Raw genomic sequence first — 18,888 nt, forward strand, 5'->3', positions numbered from 1 at the left:
AGACGAAAGTACAGCGAAGCAAACAACCTTATTTGCATTGTGGGTGGTAGGGATGAGGGCAAACGGCTGTGTGGGATAAACAACTTGCATTTAATCAGAATAGTTATATAAATAGAAAAATTTTAAAAAGTTGAGCTCACAACTTTTGTATGTTGTCTTCAGGTCTGGCAAATCAAAAGGCTTCCCTCTCTTCTCGTGCCCCGACAAAAACAAGGTGAACTTCATTCCCAGGGGTTCGGCCTTCTGCCCCGTCAAACTCCTCTGCTCCTCCTTCTTCACCCCGGTCTCCTCCTTGTCCTGCTCCTCCGCCAACGACAGTCCAGCACCTCAGATGACTGCAACTCTGCCCACTGCACCACTAGCTACCTTCCCGGCCTCCGCTGACTGGAGCACCGACACGAGCACAGGCACGAACACAGACAACAGCACAGGCAGCCAGAGCCCCGACACAGACGTGGGGACAGACGGCTCAGCACAAGTTCTCCTCACCAGCTAGTCCTCAGGTATTCATTACCAAACCACCCAACAGCTGAAACTTTACCGCTAATTGGATGGTTTGGTTTTAAAACAAATACATTTAAAAAAGAAAAAAAAAAAAAAATCCTCGCACTCCGTTAATCCTAACGTTAGCCAGCAGGGACCGCCCGAGGTTTAGACGTGACAAACAAAGTAGGATAATGGTACCGGCATCCTGCTGCACAAGCTTAATGGTTTGATCAGGAAGTGTGTGGACCTTGGGCACTGCCTCCCTTCACCCATCACTAACCTAGCCTTCTCCTCTGACAACAACCATAACAAAAATAGCTTTGTTTTTTTTTTTAAAAAAAAAAAAAAAAAAAAAAAAAAAGTAGAAATGACTGCTCAAATGTTTGAAGCGCCGGCAGTTTATCAAGATAAAAATTAAGACAAAACCTTTCACAAGAGACAGCTTTGAGAAACACATTCTACTCATGTTATCTAACCAGCTTCTTAGCTGTTCAGTGTTCAACCAGCTAACATCTGAAGTACATATACCTAAGCTTTTTGACAGGATGGGAAATGCTCGGTTCATGTATTTAGCATATCAGGATGTCTTGCAGTCAGAATACATCAACCCACATTAACCACAGTGTTTGCACTTGTTAAGACATGGCTCAGAATTATACAGGCCATGGCCTGTTTTTTTTTGTTTTGTTTATTTTAAAGTATTTGTAGCACAATGTCTTTGTGAAACCAGCAGTTGCTTGAGCGTTACACCCAACAGGCTAATAAGCCAAGACCTAGATCTGCATTTCTAGTCTGAGCACAAAGCTTGGTGTGGCATTTTTCATACAATAACACCTTCCTGAAATCAACCCCCGTCGGTGAGTGCGCAACTTAACTTTAAGATTTTCAGAGTAATAAATACTTAACAGACACCCACAAAATGCTAAGAAAAGTAATATTTTCTCACACCTATTTTCCTCATTAAATGAGAAATAAAACTGTCCAACTTTTGAATTTAACTTTCTGTTGGTCACAGAAAACTGACGAGGCTTAATTGCCTCAATAATTCAGAAAACAAACTTCATTCAGACTCAACAAAACAAATAATACTCACTTTAAACCATCTTGGTTACTTTTTGTTAGTAATCTAGTTAGCAACTCCACTGTTCCAACAATCACCAGCTCCGGTTTGGTTAAAATAATTCCTTATTCCACCAAGTTAGATGTTAAAAAAACATTCCTTTATTCCCCACCGTTTCTCTCTGCATGCTTGCCGCGGACTGTTTACAGTCCCATAACTTCTCCCTCCACCACTAGGTGTGGGTGTCTGTAGAGACCGCAGACTGAGCTTTAGTGGTGCATGCTGTGCACTACATACAATGACTTTAATAGAAAGAGGTGCGCCTTTATTTATGACGGTATTGAAAAACATACCTTTGGGATTTCTGAATATTCTGGTATACCATGAAACCTGTGATACCGCCCATGCCTACTGATCACTATTAAAACTCGGTTAACTTGACACAAAAATGCAAAAATCAGCTGTTTTATCAGTGATCAAACAACCAATCACAAAGCACACAACCCCCCCTTTGCCTTGTTTTATTGCCCCACACTACACAGAACAATAACTCAGGTCATGTGGAATGTACTTGCTTGGACGATGTTGCCTTTCCCCAGTGTTTATGACTTCTACAGAAAGACATTCCAGTCTTTTGCAGAGATGTTTTACTTTTTTCCCCGGAGAGGGAGATTATTACGGACTGAATCCACAGATTGGTGTCACAGCTCGTGACAGATGACTTTTGCGTTGACCTGTTCAGGTTAGAGTTTCAGGTGCTATGACACATTCCATAGATCGCTGTTGCATTGATCAACCGTGACTACTCGTGTAAGCCGAACTAGCTACATAAGCTACACCCTCCCAAATGGACAGATATGTCGTTTGTTTCCCCCCTTTGTTAAATATGTACCAAAGCAAATTACAGATCGATGACAGGCCTGTCGTGTATTCGGGACTCGAGAGGCACCATTTTTGTGCCAGAAGCAGGACGTTTATGTGCATTTTGTTTTGTTTATAAACATTTCAGCGACACACAAACACTGGTTCATAGTGTTTCAAACACAGGCGGTAATCGTTGGACCGAGCGTAAGCACTTACTTGGACGTGAGATGATAATCACTATTTTTATTTTTAGACCAATTTGTAAGTTAAAACAATCAGAACTTGAGTGTGCAATTGATTTTTGTTTGAAGTAACGCTACACTAACAGTTTTTGTGTAACACAGTTTGGCTCAATATAGAGATCCAACCAGATGTGCCCTAACGTTACCTGCACAAGTTTTATCACCAGAACATATTTTAAAAAATTAAATTAAAAAAAGAAATTAAAAAAGTGACTGATTTAGACCAGATAAACTTTGAACGAAAGTCTTAAACTAGTAAATGTTTCATTCCAAAACTTCGGTCTTTAAAGCCACTTACTTGCACACAGAAACACAAGAATGAACAATATGCAACACATTCCACACAAATTAAGTTAAAATACTCTCATCTGCTTGCAGCTCCATGAGTTTCAATCATACTAATACTGATTTTATTCACAAGCTCATTGTGCAGTGCAGTTAAGAAATGGTTGCTATGTTTGGCAACGGTGATTCAGTTCTCCTGTGTATTACGCATTTTTATGTAGATCTTTTGTGTGTTTTTCAATAAAGAAAACAAAAAAATGTCTCTTTTTGGATTGGTATGCAATGTTTTCAAAGGCTGTAAACAGACAAGTCGACTACTAATACCAGTATTCAGAAGCATGACATTTATATACAAATAGAATTCAAAGTAAGGCAGTCAATGTATTTGGTTATGATTCATATGGCACGAGCATCAAAAATGGCACAACAAAATAAAGTCACAATGAATTATAATGTACTACATAACAAATCAATAATCATAATAATAATCATGAGGTTCTATATTATTTGTGATTAGATTAAGGCATTACTTTGATAAATATGTATTTAAGTTCTGCAGCATTGGAGTCAAAATCAGTATATGATTGTATTTTCATGATTATCAAACTTTCCAGGTAGTTTGGCCCTGAAAAAAATCCACTGAAAACTGCATATAATGCCCATGAAAGCCAATAAATGAGCTAAATGAAAACATGATAAAAATCTCACACAAATATACACGTATTTTTCATTCAGTCACACTTTCACTGGATAACATAAAACAAGGCATGCAACGTGCAGATATAAACGAGTGATGTGTCTGGGATATATTCAAACGGGGTCACAAACACAGCATGTAGCAACCAATTTTAAAAGCATACATCTTGAGAAGGAAATAATTATCAGTAGTTATGATCAGTTGCTTGGAGTTTTGAATAGATCAGTGGCAGAAAAATATACCTTTTTTTCTTCAACTTTTGACTACTTCTCTGTGACGGCAGTAACTCAACTTCACTCGACTTGTTACGACTCCTGAACTCTTGCACTGTGATCTTTGTCACGTGTCTCTCTGCTGCCTGTTTGCAGTCTTCAGTAATGAGAGTCAGTAATAAAGCATGAATGCTACTAGAGACTACAGTTTTCCGAGGCAGCAAATGTCAAAGGCTTCTTGTTCCAAACTCATACTGAGGTATCCTTGCTAAACATTACTAAATGTTTAACCCACGTGAAAGAGCCAGCAGGCCTTGGAAGGTTGTCTTGTAAATTTTTTTTTCGTTCACTACGGAAAGGACGAGAGGCTCGTTAGTGGGACTCCACAGCAGCGTAATACTGCCACCATGAGAAAAAAAATCAGATCTGTTCCTTGTTATAACAGAAACATCTCTCTTGATATGATGAGATATTTGTCTCCCAATAGTAAGATACTTTTATGATATGATATATTCTTATTACACAAAAAACAAGCCCTTTTTTCACTGTTATAGCAAAACAAGAATTCCAGCTAATTTTTATTTTCATTGTGATAATTAATCCATTTGTGTCCTTGACTGAAGTTTTTAAAATTTAGTTTATGATTTGATTGAATTGTTTTCTAGACTTGCCTAAGCACAAATATATTTTTTTCAAAACTGCTCAGACGGGTTAAAATTGAGTTTTCTTATCATAATTTTATAAGTCTTTGGGCACATGGTACTGTTGTGTTTTTCTGTATTGTTCATATTTTAGGAAAACCATCAGTCTCCATCAGCCCAAGTATTAAATATGGTATTCTGAGAAAATGACTGTATAATAATAATAATAATAATAATAATAATAATAATAATAATAATAATAATAATAATAATAATAATAATAATAATAATAATTATTATTATTATTATTATGTATTCGATTTAATTATTTTTCCTTTTTTTGTCAAATAAAAATATATGTGCTAACCCTGACTTTAACGAATGATGATAAAAATGATTTTTCATAAAAGTGATTTTTCATGTGAAACATTTCTAATCGTCATACTGTTGGGTACTTCCCCCTCAGTACATTCGTTGCGAATTTCAAGACTTCAGACCAATCAAAACAAATATTTTTCTTTATTATACTAAAAATCTTTTGGCACAAGTGGGTTAATTCTTTTATATATTAGATGAAGATTAAACTTTTTCCAAATTATTTTATATTATTTTCTAATCAAATTGGTATTTGAGAGGGTTTACTGTTGCATACATAAATTTCATATACTAAATTAAGAATTTGTTAAAGGTTAATGACTGGCTTATGATAATTGGTATCTATGAATATTTTTTGGGTGGCCATTTTAAAGTTGCAATATTTATAGATGCACAACACAGTATTTATTAACCATTTAACAAGATATTATTATCATCAGTTGCAGTTATTAGCTATTTATATAATGTTAATTATTAATCATTAACAAATAGTTAATATAGAATGCAAAATGTTCCAATGGGTGCCACAACGCACAGCTTAACTAGCATAGATTAATGCATTAATAATCATTATTAAACAATATTACCATTGTTAAAGTAAAATAACTCTGAACAAATGTTAAATTAAATATCATTTTACCATTTATTAATGTATTAATACTATGAAGTGCTGGTTGTTTTTTCCTTTTATTGATTGATTTATTATCGAAATGATTTTTTTCAGCTGTACACTTAATAACTGTGTGTGTGGAAGATCAGATTTTTTTCCGCTCACGTTGGCGGCTTTGTTCTGCTGTACCCACCAACAACACTTCAGATCACCATGACTCTGAGGAAGAACTATGCGTTGTGAAGCTCGTGCTCCGAGTCGTTTTTGCCGACCGCGTCGGGATTGGAGAGGGGGTCCAAGTCGGCAAACAGGTTGAACCAGGCTGAGAGGTCTTTGGACGTCTCTGCTTTCTCTGTGAGATGAGTTAAGAGGGTCAATCAGGCACACTGCTGAAAATTTCAACACCTCCTTTCGTCACGTCAAAGACTAAATCTGGCTAAAACACAAAATTATGAATGGAAACATCCCCTGAGTTGTTAAAGTTCTCATAAACACAGGTTTCAGTTGGACACGTCTCACTGAATAAGTCTTTTTCTTTCATGTCTTTTCATCTGTTTTACTCATTTGGCCCGCTCCTACCTTTCACCGCTGGCTTAGAGAGGTTCTGATTGGCTCCAGATGAGTGCTCTGTTGCCTCAGCGACGGGCTGCGGTATGATCCCGGCCCGATCTGAAAAGGCAGATTTTTAGATTAATCAACAGGGGACGCTTAACGTGCCAAAGCTTGATCCAACAAATAAATCACAGTGCTCTTCTCACACACTGCTGATGTGGAAGAATATTGTGTAACAGACAAACAAACGGCAACAATCAAAACATTCATCACGGAAAAATCACATCTGACATTATTAGAGGATTATTAGAAACAGGCCAGAAGTTACAATTACAATTTTGAGGTCTTGTTTCATGCAAGTTTATTTTGTTTTATCGTTTTGTGTATCCAGAAAGTACAGTTTGTATCCACACTGAGTGCCACCGGGAAGAACACAGGAATGTGGTGTTGATTTTGTCTGTTGTAACAAACAATCTGAGCCCCAAATACAAACAAGTGAGTCCAGCAGGCTCGAGAGAGCAGACAGCCTTTTGAATCCTTTGGATGTTTTTAGGGCATTATTTTCAGCTCAAGCATCCTATACTAGTGTTACCTTTATTCTACTTCCCTTATTGACATTTTGTGCACATCCTGATGTTGAAGCAGAAATTTTGAATGAATTTAATGAAAAAATCCTTTTGAAACATTTTCAGATGTTTTAGTTTAAAAGCTTTGAGTGCGACTGCAGCTTCAGGTGTTATTGGATGCATCTGCATATTCTTGATTCATGAGGATTTGAGGATTTTCCTCCGTAACGTTCTTTTACATTCTTGTTCTTGAGCCATTTTACTTTCGATCTGGCTGTTTCGGCCGTATGGTTACGATCAGTCACGTTCTTTGACTCTTGGAAATAGATTCCCTTCGGGATTTGGCTGTTTTGGCCTTCAGTCTTTAGGTTAAATTGAGGTCTGTAGCTTTGGGACTTAAACCAATTTTATTTATTTTTTAAATTTTTTTTGAGTGCCCTTTCACCCCTAGAAGGGATGTATTAAATCCGGACAACTCTTGGGTTTTTTTTGTTGTTTTTTTTTTTTGGTCGGTGCCCATGTTAACGTGATGTAGCAGCCACACTGCCCGTGTTAGCAGCACTAATCTGGCGCGGCTCGACTGCGAAACATTTAGACATTCAGAGTCTTGCCTATTTTTTCACTCAACGTTCTTGGATTTCAGCAAAAATAGACTGTGAAAGCAGTGTTTTGATAATCATATTGATATTTTACCACCTTTCACTTCAGTTTTAAAGTCTTTATCTGTTAAAGACATTAAAAATACAAATATATGTGTTTAATTCAGCCTTTGCTGTTTCCATTTCAAAATAAAAGCCCTCTGACAACAACATTTCTGTGAATAGCATCCCTTCAGTTGTTGACATTAGGCTTTTTTTGTACCATTATTTGGCCTTTTTCCTTTATTATTAATAGGAGAGCTTAATATGAAGGGGGAGAGAGAGAGGGTGACATGCAGCTGTCAATATTTCCAACAGAATGTGGGAGCGGTCACGTATGAGGGATTTCTGGGAGGTGATAGTCCACGATTTCACAGAGGAATTGTGGATTCAAAACTGAATGATCCGCTCAAATTTTAAAGAGTTATGTGATGCAATAGCTCCTCTTGCAGCTCCTGCTGCATCATGAGGCAGCCAGTTCCTACTGACAAGCACATAGCCATAGCATCATGTGACCTATACAGGCGAAGAAAGTGTCATCGCACTTTTTCAAATAGCCTGAAATACCACCTTATGCGAAAGTAAAACCTTTTTTGCAATAAATGGTTTTTTTTTTTCAAAAATGACGTGTTACCATTGGCCTATTTTATATTTGCAATTTCAATTTGCACAATTTGTTTAACAGACACCCGCCTTGTGTGAATACTGCAAGCATGAAGCCACAGCGGTTCACTTGAATGGCTGTCACACACTGCTCGTGCAGGCAGTGATGCTGAGGCGTAAGTCTCTGCTTCCTTCAAGAGTGACTTCTTTGACCACCATATCACCAAAATCTGAAAGGTGCTGCACCTACGCTGTTCTTTCTGTGATCTTCTGATAACAGCCAGAAACCTCTGGTCCTTGAGTCCTCCAGATCGACTTGTTCAACATGGTCCTTACAGCCCGTACAGTCATCCAGACTAGTTTCATAGACATCTCTTGAAAACCTGCAGCACTCTTTCCTCTTTCCATATGGATTTTTTTTTACAGCAAAATTATCTTAAGTATAAATCAGTAAGTGTAAGACGAGCTGTGAGAGCAGAGAGGTAGATTTCAAAGCACTAAAGAAGTTTTACAGCATGTTTTTCCTTACATGCTGTCAAAAGTTATTTTGCACTTACGAGTCAGCCCCTGCCTGTGCGCGCTCCGACCTGCACATACAGACTGACTACGGCTCGAACTGGCTCCATTCGGTGCTTTAAAATCGTTTTAGACTTTTACCAAGTTCTGTGCTTTCTCGAGTTGTGATTGAATTCTGTTGACAGTTCGTGGGATGACATATTGTTTCTGCTCTTTGGTACTATAGATTAGACTTCAAGCTGCAATATCAATTAAATTGTAACAGGTTTTCGAAAGCTTTCAAAAAAAGAAAAGTTTGATCAGGCCCAAGTCTGCTTCGTTGACCAGCTGGGCTCTCCGCTTTCTTTTCAAAACTCATTGCTGTCTTGGCTGCTTTGGGTCACATTGACCATATGCTTAATCTAAACCTTTTCCTTGTGCTTGAGTTGACAAAGCTCTAAACTTCTTGCACTTTCCTTATCAACACTACACTGTGACGTGCAGCAATTATAGCTTATAAAACCACTACCTGATTAACTCAATCTGAAAAGACCTTTTCTGCAAAAAAATGTCCGCTTCATAATTTCACTCAGGAAATACGCACATGCTGTAAGTTTTTTTTCAGATTCATAGTTAGTCTGCTCAAACCCTCAGAGCTGGAAACAGACAAAACCGAATCAGCAAAACCAGACGAGGTGCTAGCAGCCAGTGCCCAGGCCTGGATGAAATGGAAAGTAGTTGGCAATTACCGACGGGTAAGCAAATCTAATTGCTATGTTATTATAGCCTCCTTGTATTACATTGACAGACGTGGGTTTGATAAATCACTCTTAAAGCCACTTTTCTCCCCGTGTGGAAATATTTAGCTACAATGCGGAAAAGCAGCTTTTTTTATGTTTAATGCACTCATTCATGGAAAAACAATGTAACTTATTTAGTTTTTCAGGCATGTTTATTTCACTAAGAACTTAATTAAATTAGGATAATGATGGCTAATATAGAGGTTTTAGCTAGAAGAGGAAGGTGGAAACCTCTAGTGGTCTCATTTTGATACAGAAACCTTAATCTTTTGTTGACTAAAGAGGTTTTTGGACAGTTGTACCGCTTATGCTGGCTCACACATGCACGCACAGACTAGTATGTTCTGACCTGAGAGGGAAGACTGCAGATTATTCAGACTCTGGTCCAGCAGCTGAGATGGTAGAAAGAAGGAGTTTTCCTTTATCTGGGCCTCTGCTGGTCGACTTGCGCTCGCTCCCTCCTCGGTGTCTCCAAACACCTCCGTCCACTCTCGGGAGAAGTCCCCCTCATCCACAGACATACTGCCCAGGATCTCGTTCAGTAACGCCATGCTGTCCTTCTCTACCTCCAACTCTAATTATACAGAAACATTAAAGTAATGTTACTGGTTCACGCTACTCTGCATTGCTTTGCTTGTGTAAATGGGAGACGCAGGTGTTTAAGGATTCTTGATGTTTCTTAATAAACAATAAGTCAACTGGCATGATCATTTTTAAGTTGTTCTAAAGGTTAAATGCTAAAGATTCAGCCGCTCCAATTTTTAAAAAGTTACTTTACCCAGATATATTTCATTTGCATATCAACTTTGGATTCATGAAAAGCTTTTTCCCACATGCCTCCACAGGAAACGAAGGATCCAAAAATAGAGGGAATTCTTGATGAACTGACCCTTCCTAAGTCCCGTCCCCCATAGTTACTGTTGCTAGGTCGGATAAGCTTTAGGGAAAAGAAACATGGTTTCATTCAGCCGCAGTAGAGTTTTTTTGGGTGTCAGGTAAAATAGCTTCGAGAAGCCGACAGCAAGTCTATGGTTTGCTATCAAAGGATCTATTCAGGACGTTAACGTTTTTATAAACAAAGAGAGGAACTTCCACACATTGTCCCATTTTCTGCTGACGTATTTATTTAGCGAAAAAGAAGCTGTTTCGGTCGTTATAACCACAGCAACTGCCTCAATGTTTAATCATCGAATCAGATGACGGCTGAGACTGATGATCACCTGATGTTTTTTGCACCATCAGCCAGACAATAAAGTTTGAAAAAATCACAATAAACGTTAAATATAGCTACATGTAACCTTACGTACCCTGCAGGTTATTTGAAGTTACATGTAGTTATATTTAGTGTTTATTTAATTGTTTTATTAGTTTATTTAATTTTGATCTTTCAAATTCAAAGTACCTGTGGGAGAAGTATTCCTGTAAAATTTGCTTGTATTCTTTGTCGTCTACGCTGGTAAACTTTTGGATTTTGGATTGTTGAATATTCAAAACAAGCAAGTGTCGGACTTGAAGTCTGAAATTTGTCCCTATTCTTATACATTTTATGAATTATCAGTTCATCAGGACAGCATCCAGCAGATGATGTTGTTATAATGATAGTTGGTTTGCAGCAAGTAAGTAAATTATTCAATAATTTCAATCGTATAAAAACAGATTGTAGTTACACACAGTAGCATTGTCTTTTACCTTCTGTGGTCTTATCGCTGGTGTTTTCAGTTACTAGTGAGATGAGTCTGTAAATATGAGACAGAAGATCAGTTTATAACATTTAAGGGATTCGTAAAGCAACAGGTGTGTAGAAACGCTGTGTTTATGTTCAGTCCATACTGATGTGTTAATAAACATATTCTCCGTTTGCACCGTTGGCACGCACGTGTTTGGTCTACCTGCATGAGTACAGATCGAGACGAGATAACTCACTGGCCGTCTGTGGTCTTGGCTTTTTTCCCGTCTTCTGCCTCTGCTTTAAGTTTCTTCTTCCCTTTCTTCTTTGCCAGCTTGTCCATGGGGCCTTGTAAGGTCTGAAAGAATAATAACAGAATCACTGATTATAGTTTGTGGCTGATTCTTGAGACGAAGAACTACTTTGGCAGAGTTCAGATCTAGTTTGTGCAGGTGAGGATGCTCTCTGACCTTTAGTGTGGAGAACTCGTAATGCTGACAGCCCTTGAAGCTCTCGTGAATGGCCGCCATCGTGTGGGACGTCTTCTCCCAGAAGTGCAAAAGTGTCGTCTGAAACAGAGTCAAACAAAAGCATTTGTTTCTCTCGTCTCTTCGAGTGGTCCGACCGTTAAATCTCTTTGTTCCCGTCATGTTTGTCTTCCTTCCCGGCTTTAACCACATGTGGCGAAGCCACTGAAAACTCCCCGTTTAGGGTCAGTGGAGTGTATGCAAACAGCTGGAGTTTGTGGTTTACCTGGTACGTGGTTAACACGTGAGAGAGGAGGTTGCAGCGGCTGGCTCCCAGCAGGTCGACTTTCTGGCAGACATCATTCTTCAGTTTGTCAAAGCTTGTTTTGGTTGTGCGCACCTGGGCCTGAACCTGAGATACATAAAGGATAAGAAAATGCCCCAACTGAAGATAAACGACCAGCACTGTGTATCACACGGGTCTGAACAGTGAAAACACAAACTCTGGAGTTCATGTTTGTGCAAGTGTAAGCAGAAAAGAGCACGCTGGGTTCTTGATCTCAACGATGTAGTTTGAACCAGTGAACCCACATGTAATGGTGTGTTCTGCCCTCTAGTGGCGTAATATTTTAACCGTTTGTGCTGTTTGTGTGGCCTCAGGTGTTGCAGCAAATGAGGGCTAAAACTCCTAGTCAGTAACTCAGTTAGCTGATGATATTTGAATAACTTGATAACTGATATCTTTTGGTACTAAACAAGATATATGAAGCTTTCTCTGTCTGACTCTAATAGACAATTTTGGCTGTTTTCTGACATTTTTAGACTAAACATTTAATGGAAAAGATAATGTCTCTCACAGTTTTGGCGGCTCTCTAAAATTATTCACGTTTTTATATCTGGAGAGCACTGACAGCAAGCTGAGCAATAGCCAACAAATAAAAGCTGTCAAACTGATGTAGTCTCATTTAGCATCTATATTTGCTGAAGTACTTTATGTCGTAGAAACATGGAAGTATCTTAAGCTTGTGTTGATCAAAGACCTCATTTCTAACCAAAAAACGATTAAAAAAAACTATATACTTTGAGACAAAGAAAGTGGAGCTGCTGAAACTTATTTATGGGTATTTGGACTCATTACTAAGATTCTCCAAGCCAACAATTGAAATTTTTGCAAGTTTTCACAAAAGACACATTGACTAGTCCTTGTAGGAAAAGCATTAATGCAAATATTACCAGATAATAACACTGTCGGAGTCTAAAAGGCAAAACTGCATTTAATGCAGGGACTAGTTATGTTTCACCTGTGCTCACTTTGTCTGACGTTTTGATTCGGCCTTCTGTTCTGTGTGACGGACAAACCTTGCGAAATTTTTCCATCTGTTTATGAGTATCTGGATCCAGCTCCTGAGATACGTCCTTCATCCAGAGCAGCGCCCCGCGGTATTCAGTCCTCGACTGCTCCATTCGATTCACCGTGAGCCACGTGTCTGAGATTGCTCGGTAGCGAAATGTTTCAACCTCCTGGTACAGACGGCACAGAGGGCTCCTCAGAGCCAATCTGTAGGATGCAGAGATAAATTAAGTATTAAAGTGCTGCAAGTTTGACATTATCATTATCAGATTAGTTTTAGACATTAGACTGTTGTGAACAGTTCTGGCATTAAAACCTCTTTTGACCTTTACAGTGCATGAGACAGTCTGCTGAATAATTTAAAGTCACAGAGGAAAAGGCTCCATCTCCAGCAGTGATAACACTCGAAAGTGTCTTACAAAAGCAAAACACGTCAGTCAAAGTCTCCCAGAAAAATCCGTTCAACCAACTATTTTGTGTTCATCTCTATAAATAAAGAAATAAATTGATCTCTAAACCAAAAAAGAGAAATATGAAAAGGACCTTTTACAAAAACATGCCTCAAAGATATTTTTACTATATATATATATATATATATATATATATATATATATATATGAAATTCATTTTCTAATATTTGTTTTATATGGCTGTAAAATATCAACAACTTTTTTTTCAAACAGCTGTATTTATTCAAGTTTTTTTTTACAAGATTAGATCTCAGCACAGCATGATAACATTTCAATTTACCACTGCACAATGCTGATTTTTACTGACCTGTGATGTCGGATAATTTTGAATAAATCACTAAATTAATGTCAGGCATGGCATTGGCAGTGCATTGCATTGCATCTTCTAGTGAGGCTGTAACTTTCATGTAAATTATCTGCGTGTTTCATAAGGACGTAGCATACATCTGTCAAACATACACAGACGTTTTTTGTGGTATGTTGCCTACCTCTGTTGGGAGGAGAAGCAGAGCGCTTTCCCGGTCGCCTGCATGATCTTTCCAGCTCTGGTTTTATCCTGCGAGCCCTGAGAGCGCAGGAAACGGCCCAGCTCATTCTCCTCCTGAGAAAGAACTTCACAGTAGAGATGAAGTCTTTAATTGAAGTATTTCAGACAGTATTGCGCCTTAATATTCACCCTTGTATCTCAATAAATAAATGGATACCTTTTGCAGGAATAAATACATCTCATATACACAGTTTTTGGATACTGACACATCCCTAACTTGCTAATATCCAATCCTAAGTTCTTTAACCAAACTCCCAGACAGGGCTGTGAAATGCTTTCGCGGCTCTGCCTCGTTGAGAGGTGCTGGCTGTGCATTAGGATAGCACTCATGAGCTCCTGGCGAAGCAGCACTGTGTCTTCCCTGCAGAATGTGAGGATCTCTGCTCTGTTTGGCAAAGACAGTGTGCGCTGAGCGCTGCCTTCTGGGTGTTTTTTTCTGAGCGCCCAGAGATAAAAAATGTTGAACTTTTCGTCACTTTTACTTTGGCCATTCAATCACAGTGGAGCAGGGACCAATGCTGCAAAGAAAAACTGTCACATTCTACATGTACAAGTGCTGAACAACAACAGTGGAGGAGCAATATTTTAATATAGTGTTTGTATATTATGTTTCCTCTCGTGAATCAGCACAGACCAGCAGGTCCGTCCTTTCTCCCCTTTCGAGAGGAAGAATGTTTACTTTCGCAAATATTCAGTATCATTTCAACCAGACGCAAAACCAGCTGAAAAAATTCTGTGTCTCCAAAGTGCTCTGAAAGGCTCCCAGCTGGGTGTTTTTTGAGTTATTTTCAGCTGGGAGAAATGCTTTGAAGAGCCTTTTTAGAGTATTTTCCTGAATATGAACTCGCATGATCTCCACTTTGTGAACTCTGTGGACAGTTCATATTTTTTGTTAATTTGGAGTTTATGTTTCAACCACATTACTTACAGCAGATCCTCCTCTGGTACTGCTCGATGACCTTTAGCAGCTCCATGCATGTTCTCTGGATGGAGTGGAAGACCTGCAGAAGAAAGTTGTGGTAAACACCTGATCATTGTGAAAGTTACTCTCAGTTAAGTGTGTAATACACTGCTGAAATATGCCTATTTATCAAGTATATAAATACCATATATCCACTAAAGTCTATGATACTTTATTGATTTTAAGATGTTATATCTACATAATGGACGTGATGCAACACTGAGCTTTAAAAGTTGAGCTCTGATCTGGTTTGTAGATCTCCAGTTCATCACGATGCTTATCCAGGACCTGGCCTGAATTAACGCTGGATGTTCCAGCTTTTATGAAGTATCGATTTAAGCCATTAAATTCACTTCACTCCTGAAATGGAGGCATAGATGATGGGGGTAGGAGAGACAGCCTAATGTACGTTTTAAGCCTCAAGCAAATACTTGGCATCGTGTGAATCAAAAAGCCATTTTAGTCACTGCAGAGTCGGCCTGAGGGAGAGTATCTCCACTGTTGCTTAATGTTTCTGGGATGCGACTGCGGCCTGACTTTCTTTTCCCGAAGTCGCTTAAAACTCCAGCAGTTTTCATGGTCCGCCTCACCTCCAGCTTGCCGTCCAGATCTGCATCTGACGCCACCACATGTTCGTCCTCTTTCTTCCCCGTGACCTTGATGAGCGTCTGTTTGGTTTTCCAGTACTTCTGCTGGAACTTGTTCACCACAGATGAGTCTTGGCTTTGGATGAAGCGGTCTAGATAGTCTTGGGAGTAGCCGCTGCAATGACACAAACGTTGCACAGGTGTTGTGAGTTGTGCTTTCCTAATATGCACAGTATGAACTCAGTGATCGGTGTGAAACTGTGTGAGGTACTCACAAATTTCCTCCCTCCATTTTGTGAGATTACCTGTGAAGACAGCAGAGCACCTTGGTTACCAGAGCGCTGAGGAATAATATGGGTGCATTCAGAAATGCTCACTCTGAGTGCCAGAGCGCGCTGGACTGTTTGTAGATTTTGAGCGCTGTTTGAATTTATCATTCAGTTATTCAGAGCACCTCACTCTCTGAGCAGCAGAACGTACTCTGAGCACGCCGTACGGGAAGACAAAGCACTTGAGCTTTGTGAATTTGTGTAGAAATAGAGCGCTCTGTCATATTAGTGTGGAGCGTCAGATTGTATTTATGGACACACCCTATGTGTAGGGCTTGGGAGCAGTGGCGAGATTTCTTTAAAAAAAATATATGTTTCTTATGTTTTAGCAAACAAAAGTCAGTACAACGCTTTTTGATTTGTTTTTTAAATTAAGTGCAGCTAAGTTCTCTGTGTGTAAACATGCAGTAGAGAATATGAAGTTGATAAAGAGCGTAGACTGTTTATAAAGATGGGTAACGCGTCCCCACTTCCCCTCGCAATGCTTACGTGAAGCTAAAATATCCCGGATACGGCCGCTGCCATCTTGCGTTGGTGACATTATTCGGAGCTGAAATCTGTGCAGCAGCGATCAGTCACATTGAATGCATCCTCTTTTTGTAGAATTGAATAGCTCATTTAAACCAAACGTATCATAAAAACGATCACTTGAACAAACATGAGGGTGATGAGAACTACCTTCGGTGACAGAAACCATCTTTAGGAAAAATGTATTTGGCGTGTACTTTGAGTTTTTAATTTGGCTTATGTCCCATTCACTAACATGGAGGGGCGGGTTTTACGACCTATACTGCAGCCAGACACCAGGGGGCGCTCGAGACTTAATTTAGAGCTATTTATCAATTTAAATTGTTTCGCTGTGAGTTGCCGAGATGTCTGCATCCTCTCCAAAATAATGGAACTAGGTGGCATTCAGCCAATCGTATCTGTCAGAAGGAAGCGTGCATCTACTCATGGAAAAGAGGCTTGAGATGTTAATGTTAATGTGGTCCTCCTCGGCTGAGCTGGAACATTAGCTCAGTGGTGCTAGGTGAGCTAGCAGTAGATGCACACTTCCTTCTGTGCAGTGATCAGGATTCCTGCAGACAAGTTAGATTTAAGACTTTTCAAGACTTTTTGTGATGCCAATTGGAATTAATTTTTTATACTAATTTGTTAATAACCAAAATTGAAGGACATTTTTATTTTACCCAAATGTTTAGTATGACATAAAACAAAAATTGTCTTTTTTTTACAGTGAGAAAGATTAGTTGCATCAAATGTTTAAATGTTTAAAAAAAATTTTTTTGAGTGAAACACATGGAAAACAATGACTATTTTCTGGCATTTCTGTCCAGTTTTTTTTGACAATTTTGTGTTTTCCACTCTGCATGTGGGATTCGTCTGCTTGGATTCCCATCATCATGGTTTAGTTCGGTATAAAGAAAATAGACCCTACATGAAACTGCTCGCTACAGAGTCTGTGGATTATCTCGAGAAACTGGGTCATGATTTTTGGAAACAGACCCTGCTGTTTAGTTTTTTGAATGTACTTTTTGGCGCTCTGAGCACCACAAGCTGAGTGCCATTTAGTTCCATTATATTAGAAAGAAACCAGAGATCTTTACCGCCGATATCGCCAACATTCAGCAACTCACACCAAAGCAATCTAGACTGATAAATAGCACTAGGTAAAAGGAAAAATAGGTGTTTTTATACTATGGAGGGAACCCTCCCTTTAACCTCATTGTGTTCATTATTTTTTATTAATAAATTAAATCTGCAAAGTAACTAGTAGAGGAAGCTGTAACATAAATATACTGGAGACATATTAAGTGGCATGAAATTAAAATTACAAAGCAAAATTTGTCGTAATTAAGCACAGTTCTTCTCCACTTGGTAAGCTTGAGTCACCTCTTTCTTTAGCTGTTCAGTGGTGAAATGTAACTGACTGATAACCGACCTGTTTCTATAAGCCATAATAAGGCGTGACTGAGGTTTTATTTATTTTTCTATACCCTCCCAGCTGCGTTCAAACATTAACCAGCGAACATTTCACCACCAGAGTAGGTTTATCGCTTTTGTGTGAAGACTTAAAACGTTATAACCGTTTGTTTCTCAGAGGTGTCTCACCTGCTGTCCCTCATCGATGACATGAATAATTAATCATTTTTATACACAGCTCGCGCGTCACGACTCATTTTCATTTGATGATGGGTTTTAATGCGATGCTATAAACGCGGCACCTTCACAACACAGAACACATAAACTACATAATAATCAAAAATCACTTATAATCACTTATATGTGTATTGCATATAGACGAAGTATGACTATAATAAATCCGCACCTCACCAGAATAAACACAACGCCCGACTCACTGCACAGTGCGGAAACGGAGCATCGTCTCCTTTTTTTCGCACAAATATAACAACATAAATGAGCGAATATCAAAATAAAAGCACCGCATGCTGCACACCTACCTGATAAGATGTATATAAAAAAAATGTCGTTATTTTCCTCCCATCGCTGCTGGGACTGCAGTTCCCCGGTAGGCCCTGCTGTACTCTGATGTGTACACACAGCTGCTCATTCACTCCTGCACGCAACGCGCCTGACGTCATTCAGGGTGCGCTCCCTCTGATGCCGCGCGCATCACGATCAGATGTTTGTCTCGTGCAAACAGATATTACTAATGTATGAGCACTAATTGCGTCGTGAGTGGCGTGTTTGTGTAGCATTGTGCAAACCGGCTTCATAAATGTAAGACAGAAGACAATAATGAAAAATAGACAATAATAAAAGAAAAAATAATAACATTTATTTATGCAACACTTTACAGAACAAACTTACAAAGTGCTTTACATGATAGAACAAAGAGTAAACTGCAATGAGGCAAATAGAATCAAATAATTAAAATAATACAAAATTAAAGACCCAGTTCAGTTTTTTTTGTTTTGTTTTTTGTTTTTTGCTTACTATAAATTATTGATAACATGAGATAAACACACCTTTATCCTTCACCAGAGGGGAAATGTCAGTGTTGCAAAAGCACAAATGTCAGACATGAGACAGATAAAATTAATTTTTAGACTTGAATATAAAACAAGAATAGCAGTGAAAATACAGGGTTGGTCTCTAACTCACCTGCTAAAGTGCATGCCCCATACCCCATTCCCTGTCTCTCTCTCCCACATTTTCCTGTCATTCTGCAACTGTACTATTAAATAAAGGGAAAATCCCCCAAAACATAGTCTTAATCCTATTAATCCTATTTTGATGTGGCCACTTATAATTAACCCCACCTGTGGGCGTCCTTTGTAATATTGACAAATCTACATGCTGAAGAAGAGCGTCTGGCCCAAATTGTCCACATGCCAATAAAAACATTATAATTGGAGTAAT

At 38.8% G+C, this 18,888-nt stretch overlaps 2 protein-coding genes across 5 annotated transcripts in view; one reads left to right on the forward strand and one right to left on the reverse strand.

Moving 5' to 3' along the window:
* Positions 1-18,888, forward strand: part of glcci1b (glucocorticoid induced 1b) — a 68,137-nt gene that overhangs the window by 28,410 nt on the left and 20,839 nt on the right. For 3 of the 4 annotated variants that reach the window (XM_042489500.2, XM_042489501.2, XM_042489502.2), the window contains exon 9: positions 163-3,199. In XM_042489500.2, coding sequence (XP_042345434.1) covers positions 163-496 — 334 coding nt within the window. In that variant the 3' untranslated portion in view covers positions 497-3,199. Of the gene's footprint in view, positions 1-162; positions 3,200-18,888 lie in introns of those variants that run through there. The other variant, XM_088084660.1, reaches the window with a different exon arrangement.
* On the reverse strand, positions 3,259-18,107 carry ica1 (islet cell autoantigen 1). Its single transcript, XM_042490673.2, has 13 exons — positions 17,967-18,107; positions 15,451-15,480; positions 15,179-15,350; positions 14,556-14,628; positions 13,569-13,692; positions 12,619-12,817; positions 11,546-11,671; positions 11,263-11,361; positions 11,050-11,150; positions 10,816-10,862; positions 9,476-9,700; positions 6,052-6,141; positions 3,259-5,824 (listed from the first exon to the last, which is right to left on the reverse strand). The coding sequence occupies exons 2-13, from the start codon at positions 15,465-15,467 to the stop codon at positions 5,703-5,705; spliced, it is 1,395 nt and encodes a 464-aa protein (XP_042346607.1). The 5' UTR covers positions 15,468-15,480; positions 17,967-18,107; the 3' UTR covers positions 3,259-5,702.

This window comes from Plectropomus leopardus, chromosome 11 (assembly GCF_026936395.1).
Source record: "Plectropomus leopardus strain MGB_pleo_1.0 chromosome 11, ASM2693639v1, whole genome shotgun sequence".
In the NCBI taxonomy this organism is placed as follows: domain Eukaryota; kingdom Metazoa; phylum Chordata; class Actinopteri; order Perciformes; family Serranidae; genus Plectropomus; species Plectropomus leopardus.

Bases quoted from the DNA above. Each gene is read 5' to 3' on its own strand.
- ica1 (XM_042490673.2), bottom strand. The intron at 11,672-12,618 runs GTTTGTCCGTCA...TATGTATCTCAG, and splicing joins AGATGGAAAAATTTCGCAAG to GTTCAGGCCCAGGTGCGCAC. The intron at 10,863-11,049 runs GTGAGTTATCTC...TCATATTTACAG, and splicing joins GCCAAGACCACAGACGGCCA to ACTCATCTCACTAGTAACTG.